Source organism: Onychostoma macrolepis, chromosome 07, assembly GCF_012432095.1.
Source record: "Onychostoma macrolepis isolate SWU-2019 chromosome 07, ASM1243209v1, whole genome shotgun sequence".
Lineage (NCBI taxonomy): Eukaryota > Metazoa > Chordata > Actinopteri > Cypriniformes > Cyprinidae > Onychostoma > Onychostoma macrolepis.
Window position 1 is genome coordinate 7479890 of NC_081161.1, and position 10150 is coordinate 7490039.

Sequence of the window (10150 nt, forward strand, 5' to 3'; positions counted from 1 at the left end):
TTCTTTAAAGGTTTTTGGGTTTGGTGAGTTCTTTTGTGCAGCAGTTGAAACCCTGTATAATGCAAATTGCTGAGTCAAACTCAAACATGGAACTATACCTCTAGATTTGATTTAAAAAGAGGTATTAGACAGGGTTGTCCTATCTCTTTGTATCTTTTCCTGCTTGTAACCCAATTATTATCTGTGCATGATATCTTGATAACCTTACTAGTAAAAATATTGACAAAATGCTATTTTGAGATTAGAGGTATAGTTCCATGCTTCTTATGGAAAAATCGAACACACTGTTAAAAAGACTGTAATTATGAATACATATGAGAATGGTGGCCTTAATTTCTTAGATTTCACCACAATTAACCATACCTTTAAGATTAATTGGATTAAGCATCACTTAAAAAAACCCACTTCTGTCTGGAATTTTATTCCTCACTATGCTTTTTCAAATATTGGTGGTCTTAGTTTTGTTTTGTTGGGTAATTATAATATAGGTAAAATTCCAGCTAAGTTATCTGCTTTCCACAAACAAGTGCTCCTATCTTGGTCATTAATATATAAGCACAATTTTTCTCCGCATCGCTATTTCATCTGGAATAACAGAAACATTCTTTATAAACACAAATCTCTTTTTTTTTTAAAGTACTGGTTTGACAACGTTATTAAATTGGTTAGTCAATTACATAATAAAGAAGGAACACTCTTTTCTTATGACGAATTCCTTTCTAATTATAAAATACCAGTTACTCAAAAAGAATTTGCAGTGGTTTTTGGTTCAATTCCTTCAGGTACACAAATGCTATTTAGAGGTATTGATAAAGACCATTCTCCCGGTTCAGTGTCTTTTGATGTTACTAGAGTCAGGGTTCGGCCCTGACACTCTGTTTGCCTTGTGTGTGTTGTCTTGTGTTAACAAGAGGGTGTGGTAAAGATGAAACAAGGAGGAGGGACTAGAGAAGCACATGGCTGACAAAAACAAAGCCATGTGCTTCTCTAGTCCCTCCTCCTTGTTTCATCTTTACCACACCCTCTTGTTAGCCCTTGTTGAGTTCTTGTTAGTGTAATTGCTTTCACCTGTTCTTCGTGTGCTTTCCTCCCTATTTATAGGGCTCGTTGCCCTATTGTCTTGGCTGGTTTGTTGTCATTCTCACCCCTTCTGTCACTGACTTTGTCTCCGGATATGGCTGAGTTTGTGGTTTTGTCTCCCTGTCTGTTTGGTCTTGTGTACTTGTCTTGTCTTGTCTAGTCCTTTGTAGTTCCATGTTCTTGTCTTGCTCCTTGTTTTGCATTTTGTTTCTTTTTGCCTTTTGCTTTTATTTCAATAATTCAGTTCTTGTCCTGATCTTTTTGTATTTGTTTGCTGTTCTTTAGTTGTGTTGGTTATATTAGTAATTTCTTATTTTGTTACACTCCTCTTTTGCTTTATATATCCCCCTGCCTGCTTGGGAGTAATTTGTGTTCCTGTGGAGCCTTGTCCTGTCTCGTCTCTTTGTGTTAGAAGTCCTGTCTGGACCTGTTCCTGTGAGTCCTGCCGCTGGTTCTCCATGCCTGGCAAGTCAAGCTCTAGTCAAGTCAGTTCCTGATACCTGAGCTGCGACCATTCATAAATCAGTCAAGCTAGATCTAGACACCCCTAAGTTGACTAAGACTGCTGTGGCCATCCCTGGAGCAGTCAAACCGGTTCCAGACACCCCCCTTAGTTGATTGAGTTGTCTGCGTCTGTCCTTGCCAAAGTCAAGTCTGTTCCAGTTATGTCGGAGTCGACTGAGACCACTGTGGTCATCACTGTCTAACAAACCAGTTTCAGACACTCCTGAGTCAACCAAGATCTCTACAGCCATCCTTGCCTCAAGCAAGTCTGTTCAAGTCATTTCTGAGATGACCGTCCGCTGTGGCTTTCCTTGTATCGGTTAAACCAGTTCATGAGTCTGTTCCTGCAGCCCCCGAGGGTAGTCAAGAGTCACCCAGTCTATTTGACTTGTCCATAGAAGTTATGCTATATACGGTTCCAGTAAATCCTGTCACGCCCACAGAAGTTGTTCCTGTTAATCAAGTCAAGCCCTTTGAAATGGTTCCTGTCATGTCCACAAGGTTTTTGTCAGTTGTGTCAAGTCCCCAGAGATCATCCTCGTCACATCCACAGAAGATGTTCCCTTCAGTTATGATCTCTGAAGATGTTCCTGTACAGCCTGCTCCGGCCCAGTACTACTGCTTGTGACCCCTGCCGCTGGTTCTCCATGCCTGGCACTTGGTCTGCTTCGGAGTCTGCAGTCAACAAGTATCTGAGCTCAGCTCTATGGTGCCTTGTTTGGTCCTCTCTATCTGCCTAGTCTTGCCGCTCCTCCTTTTGCTGCTATTGTAATCTGCCAGCTGCTGTTTGAGACTGTTCCAGTGGTCTTCTCCAGCTGTCTCATTGTTTACGGTGTTCTTGATGTTGTATTACATGTGTACCTCCTCTACCCCCTTGTATCAGTCTGTTCTGTGGTTCTTGGTTCTGCCTTTCAGATCCCTGACATTTAAGTCTTATGTTGGTAAAACTTGTCCTTCATCATACCCCAAGAATAATAATAGAGCTATTATCTATTTTTTTTTTTTTTTTTTTGTCGTCTCTCTGGGTCTCCTTATTGAATGGAAAATTGATTTGCTGGGGAAAAGTGTGGCTGTTACCACAGAAGTATCATCTTAGAAATAAGATTAAAGAAGTTTCTTATAAACTCACTCAGATTTTATCCAGCAAATCATTATTTACAAAAATTTAAAAAAGGAATAAATGTAAATTGTACTTTTTGTAATGAATATGAGGAAACGGCCTTGCACTTATTTTTGGCACTGTACGTACTCAGTTACACTGTGGTGTAAGGTCCAAAAGTTTATTAGTGAAAATATTCAGCTTTTTAAACCTTATTCACTCTTATGGGAAAAGGTTATTTTTGGCTTTACTGACTATCCTGACCAAGAGGAATAGTACTTTTACTTAATTTACTTATTCTGTTGACCAAATTTCACATTCATAAGTGTAAATTTACCAATAAAAAAACCCCAAGTTTATGGTTTTGTTGACTGACATATGTATTTATATTGACTGTATCAGAGACTCTGCTGAATGATCTAGCACTTCAGAAACAATAAATTTGTACTGGCCATAATTAAGTTTTAAAGGAATTTAACTAACTTAATAAATCAAATTTGGACAGACATTGTTTACTATAAAAATTAAGATTTTGGGTTGAACATTATTATATGTAAAAAATGTTGACAGCCAATTTATCTGAAAAAACAACTTTAAAGAAAGTGATTGTATTTTTTTTATTTGGCCTGTGCATAATGTGTACAATTTCATATGTAATACATTTTTTTTTAAAATACAAATAATTGCTAAAAACCGACCATCGATCAGCATATTAGAATGATTTCTGGGAGGGGAATGCCCAAAAGTCATCTACTTTCATTCTCGTAACTTCCTTCTCTTGTTAGTTTGCGGGTTGCCGATATGTTTAGACAAACAACATTCCTCTTCCACATTTTGGGAAATTGAAAGGGGTGTTGAGAAAGAAAAAGAAAAAAGTTCTTTAAAGTGTGTGAAACTTTGCTGGATTGTCAACTCGATCACGTTCAAGGTGAGTTTAACACTTTCACATACGATCTGTAAACATACATGCTACTGTAAATGTAGGTAAAGAATAATTGTGTCATTGTGAAATCGGGTGAAAAGTGTGATCTTAACATTTTAGCAAACAAAGAACACTTTTGTTCTAGTGAAACTTTAATTCACGAAAAGCCAGTCAACTGTATTACTTGCCATAACTTGTTGTGTGAGGAGGAACTAAATGTTACAAATTCCTATCGTAATAATAATGACTAAGAAACATATTTGTAAGTATGCCTTGTGCTCTTCCAGACCTTGCTTTTTTCCTCCAGAGCTCATATTTAATTATCATGTTAATAAGAGTTATGATACATTATTGCATAATTTTTGCTCCGGTTCAGGATGTCTCTGACAGTGTCTCAGGATGAGGGGGTGACAATGATCACCATTAACTCAAACCCCAACAGCAAATGTCCGATACTGTGTCAGATCCTGGGCTCTCTGTGCTACAGTCCAGTGTGTGCCGTATCACAGCACGTGAAATCCACGATGATGGACATCTATATGGCACTTGGGGTGAGATAAACACAGAAACAGACATTACAACTGAAGTCTGAAATACACAACACTTTTGTCCAGATTTAAAAGTTTAGCAGAACTTGATTCTGAGTTGTTCAGTATGAAGTCCTCTGGGGTCCGAGGTCATTTTGGGGCCCTTGAGATGTTTTGACGTGCCCTGATATTTGTGCTTATTTCAGCTACTTAAAAGATACTATTGACCAACATGTAATTTTTTTTGTATTCAGCACAAACTGTGCTACAATAATATGTGACCAAGATGGATGTACATGTTTGCAGTTTTAGAAAAAAAATATGCGTGGTTAGTAAGTTTTGGGGGAAAAAATGTAGCTGAAATAAGGCCATAAAACCCACACTAAATAGTTCTGAATAAGACTTTTGAGTAATCAGTCTTGTAGCCTAGAATATTTACTTCAAAATTATGTGAAAATCATTCTGCTTACTCACTCATTCACAGAAAACAATATATTTATTTAAAATTTAAGACATGTTTTGTGATCGAGGGTCTGTATGCGAGCGAGTGGCAATGTCCATGAATATTAAGTGAGTCTCACCTGAGAAACAAAGGGCCCTCCCCTAATGGCCCATCAGTGTGACTGTGACTTTGAGGCAGGTAAGAGAGAATGTGAGGAGATTGAAAAAAAGGATTTTTTAAAATTATTTGTATTTTATTTACAACACAGTATAATCAAAACATGCATAATGAAGGTCAAAGACACATTATTGTGCACACTGATCTAACCACAGAGATGTGAACAGACTTTGAGTCATTCCTGCAATAGATTCTGTTTAATAAGTGAAACAAGTAAATCATACCTGATATTTATGTGTTTTATTTAAGTGTTTCTACTTCTTTCCATGGATTCAAGAAGAAAAAAACATAATCAGTAGAAAAGGAGCTTGTTTTAACATAGAATATCAGTGTAGTTGAATGTCTGATGTTGGTGCAGCGCTCTCAGAGGAAAACAGTTTGAAGAGACATCAGGATACATCTGGTGCTGGTATCTGATTCAATAAAATACAAACCACCACCACCAAAAAAAAAAAACCTTTTGTGAGCATGTTAATATCAGGAACATCTCTCTCTCTCTCTCTCTCTCTCTCTCTCTCTCTCTCTCTCTATATATATATATATATATATATGTATGTGTATATATGTTTTGTAGCCATAGACTCACACATGCTTTGTACTATCATAAAAAAAGAGAAAGAAATCTTATATCTGAGAAACTAATAATTATTGTTTAGCACGTTATTAAAATCTATTTCTGAACAGAGTAGGCTATTAATAATAAACGTACTAAACATACTTAGACTCGTAGCATTCATCGTGTTGCAGTGTACACTCATATTACTTTTATTGTTTTATATAGAGCATGAAAACATCATCGCGCCTTAAGAAATTTAAATACAATGAATTGCCTTTCATATTCAAAATGTTTTACACTATTTCAAACACTGTAGTCAGGAATTATAGTTTGGGAAAAACCCAACTATGATTTTGTAGTCATATAGTCTAGTATGTATGATTTTTATAGTAGTCTGATTCTGTAGCCACAGACTCAAGCATGCTTTATACAATAAAACTATGTACTTTGTACTATAAAAAATGATATTTTATATCTGAGAAACTAATTATTATAGTTTAGCACACTATTAAAATATATTTGTGAACCGAGTATTAATAATAAACATGGTATAAACATTCTTAGATGCGTAGCATTCATGTTGTCCTTTGGGGAAAACCCAACTAACTGTTAGTAAATCTGTTCAAGTTTATGTCACAATAACAGGTAACCAATGCAAAAAAGAAACATTACTTACTCATCAGATTGCTCTCCTCTACTGGATGAAATCGTGTTCTTCTTTCGAGGGAAATCCTGCCTTTACTCAGCGCATCTTTTTCCAGAAACGAACAGTAGCCGCGATGAGGATCTCAGCTCTTTGTTTGTTGGGCGTTTGCACGCGCGCACGTCCCACGCGGCTATTTACATATGAACTGATCGGGTTGCGGGGGCTGGATCGCATTAGAGATAATGAGTCAGACGGGACAGACTGAACATCGTGTTGGTTTCATACGGATTGCTTCATCACAGAATGTTTGTTTTCGATAAGACTTGCTTCATTTCAAAGTAGACACTTCAAGCTTTCTATAGATATAACTCCCATGTCTCTGTGTTGAGTATTTGCTGAGTTACAGTTCATTTTAGTGACGTGTTTCTAAAAACAGTTTGCGGAGACAGAGAAGACAGAAAGCGCACCCTGTTTGTTTTCTTATTTTTCCAAAAGCACAAAGTTGTGTTGTGATTGTTTTTACCTTAGAATTTCAGTTTCAAAATCATTCTGCTGGTACACTGATTTCTAAAAAGACGAATGACTTGAAAATTTAGGAATGGTATACTTCACTTTTTACGCTTTCCATTCGGTCTCGCACACAGCCCGCATCTGCGCTGCTTTCAAAGTATACTAGGTTTTAGAAGCAAGTGAATTTAAGGGATTTAATGTGATGGAACTATTGAAGGTAATGCAATAAAATGTAACGTTGTACATTTTGAGATTCATTGCAATACAAAGTGTTATGTATAAACAACCTTCTTCTGTTGTTCCATAGATTGTGCAGATCATAGCAGGAGTCCTCAATCTTGTGACAGGGATTTTATTTATAAGCTCTGGGATGCATGATCACATTATGATGTTTAATGCTCCATTCTGGCTTGGTGGTGTGGTAAGAATTATACTTCATTCTGATTTATTTTGTTTCTAAATTGTAAAATGAGTCCATTGACAAAGTCAATCAGATTTAATAATCAGTCTTGATGACGTGATTTTCACATTTTGATGATATTGTATTTTTTAACGAATGTTGAGAATCGGTTAATTTTGTCTGATCTGTTAATCTATTGCAATGGACAAATTTAAAGCATTTCTTTATTTCTTCACTTTGCTTTTTAGTTCCTTGTAGTCGGAGTGGTGTCTATTGTTGCAGATCAGTTTCCCAGTTATTTTCTGGTAAGTCATTATTCTCAAACAGTAGTTTTCATTCGGAATATATGTATGTATACATATGTTTTTCCCTTCATCTTATTTTTTGTTTTGTGTATTACAGGTTCTCGTCACTGTGGTTTTGAACAAAGTCAGTGCTCTGCTGGCTATGATAGGCCTTGCACTGTATGCATGGGACTTGATGGGTGATAAGATTACTTCAAGTTACTACTATGGTGATAATGTAATTATTCTCCGTTTTCTTAAAAAAAAAAAAACAAAAAAACAGGGATCTCAACTTAAAGACCAATGAGCCACTTAAAAAAATATATATATTTATTTTTCAATGATTTCAGGTCACACACAGCCTTTGTATAATTTAATTATTTTTAAGTTTTAATAGTTTATTCATAAATATGGACCACAAAAATATATATTTTTTCAATGCTTGTTTCATATTATTATGGATATATATTAATTTCTTAATTTATTGAGATTATTTTATTGATCGCCTTTTGTTGAGAAATTTTGAAGTGTTCACCACACTTTTCTTTGTATTTTCTGTCAAACTGCTTTGAAATGATATTTTGTTGTTATATTTTATAACATCTATTGTGTAGTGCTATGAAATAAATTTTCATTGCATTGCCTGCATTGATAAGCACATGTGTCAGAGGGTTATGAGATAACTTTAGTTTAAATGAGAACAAAGATATTTTTTATCTTTCATTACTTCTAGAGAAAAAATAGAGCAGACACTGTTTTTAAATATATATATATATATATATATATAGAAATAAAATGTATAATAAAAAATTACTTTCTAAAGCACATGTTAACCTTGGGTCAAAAGATCTCACAGCAATTCGTACATATTTTACGAGGTGGCTAATTCGTACAAATTTGTACGACCTCACTCGTACAAAATTAAGATTTTTGATAAATCGTACATATTTTACGAGTTGCACAATCCGTATAAATTTGTACGAATGCCCTTCACCTAACCTACCTAACCCTACCTCTAAACCTACCCGTCACTGGGGTCTAGACAAATCGTCTAGAATTCGTACGAATTACACCTCATAAAATACATACGAACTGGTCGTGAGACAGCGTTGGCGTGTGCACGAAGTAACGTTTATGGTGAATGATAGCTAGCTAAAATGTTTCTTCTTTTTCGTGTTTTTTTTTTTTTTTTTTTTTGGATTTGAGACTCAAATTGCTTAAATTAAATTGTTTTCATTCCATGATACACTGATATTTCCTATTTCTAGATGATCCGTGAAGCACTGGATATCACTATGATGATCATTTCTGCTCTTCAGCTCTGTGTGACCCTCAGTTTCTCTGTCTTAACTCTAAAAAGATTGTGTGAAACAAATGTAAGTTTAAAGGTGCAGTATTATCAGCACAACTGCAACAGACAAAAATAGAGTGATCATGGTGATTTCAGAAAGTTGATCAGTGCACTAATGTTTCTGTTTGGTTTTGCAGTCTGTGGAGGACCTTCAACTTTACAAGCCACTCAAGGAAGTCCCTGTCAGTCATGTATGTTAAACAGACAATGTAAAAAAAGTTAACATTTTAATTCAACTAGCTTTGTGATTAGAAGTACATTTTTTTTCCTCCTTGTGAAATAGCAAATCTCCTCTACCTTATAATCGTCATGGTACATGTTTATTTTTGGTCTTGTTTTTTATGGTACTTTACAGCTGCTTTTTGAAAGCATGAAGTCTAGAATAAAAATTAAATTTAGATGCATTTTAACACCAAGTTTAAATTCTTTACATGTTCAATTCATATAAAATCTCTGTCTTCATTTTTATGAAGATTTTTATATTTTCATAACCCTCCACAAAGCATCTTTCTTTCTTTCAGAACTTGTATTTTCTGGGTTGCATGTTTACGCAGAGAAACCATTTACCTTGAGTTTGAACAAACAAAAGTCATTTCAGCTGTCATAAATGGCAATAAAACAAACCATTCACATGGAACATATTTACTAGTAGCATCAATGTGTTTTCTGAAACCAGAGCAAAGCAAATAAACACCATTAGCGTGTAGTTTGCACTGATATTCATAGTTTCATTCATTCTCAGATGGATTTTGAAACAGGGTTAGTACAAAGCATGTTTTGTGAGAGAAATGTCAGGGGTTATTAATATTTTCAATTTAATAAAAGGCACAATGAAACTAAGTGATATTACCAGAATTTATTCATTAAGTATAAGTATAATAAAGTGCTAAATTTACAGTGACAAAATTGAAATGATTTAGAAATGATAATGTATTGTGCTGTTTTTTATTGCTGCTGCTGCTGCAGAGCAAGTGCAGAGGCTTGCTATTTTCAATGCATTCACAGGCATGCATAATTCCCCATAGCAGATCTAGACAGGTGGAGTTGGGGGAGGTGGAGGGTTTAAGAGAAACTCTGATTGTGTGCTGCAAGACTTGCTAAATCAAAGTATTTAAATGTTGATTAGCAATCTATCTGCCTGCAAATACAACCAATCAGCTTTTTCCATGTGGTAAATGATGTGATTGATAACGGATTGCATTAATGATCAATGAGCCTGCACCGTTTAGAGTTTCATGACAGAACTAGATATTTATTAATAATAAAGTAAATTTCATTAAGTGTATGTTTTTAAACACTGTTCATTAGTCATAACATCTCTTTAAACCTACCTGGTCTCATGGCATTTATGTACCTGGGTGTACTTTTTAGCGTGACATGAAATACATACCAATAAGTTTTCACACAAATTTACAGAGTTGCGATTAATAAAGCGTAATTTTCGCACAATTACTTGAAGAATATCATGCTATGACTTCAAAACAATATTAATATGCTGGGAGATTTGAAAACTGATGCTTTTGAACGTTAGCATCGAACACATCCAGCTTCATATCTATGGGTTTTCATAGATGATAAGTTTGTTCGGTAGCTCATGGAGTACGGAGACGGACTCAGGAGACGAGAAGCACCGGTTTGAATCCCGTGCAACT

At 35.3% G+C, this 10150-nt stretch overlaps 1 protein-coding gene across 1 annotated transcript; it reads left to right on the top strand.

Moving 5' to 3' along the window:
- Window positions 1-3443: 3443 nt before the first annotated feature.
- tmem176l.3b (transmembrane protein 176l.3b) lies at window positions 3444-9334 on the top strand. Its single transcript, XM_058782660.1, has 7 exons — window positions 3444-3611; window positions 3982-4156; window positions 6771-6884; window positions 7112-7168; window positions 7266-7385; window positions 8416-8523; window positions 8636-9334. The coding sequence occupies exons 2-7, from the start codon at window positions 3983-3985 to the stop codon at window positions 8696-8698; spliced, it is 636 nt and encodes a 211-aa protein (XP_058638643.1). The 5' UTR covers window positions 3444-3611; window position 3982; the 3' UTR covers window positions 8699-9334.
- Window positions 9335-10150: the final 816 nt, after the last annotated feature.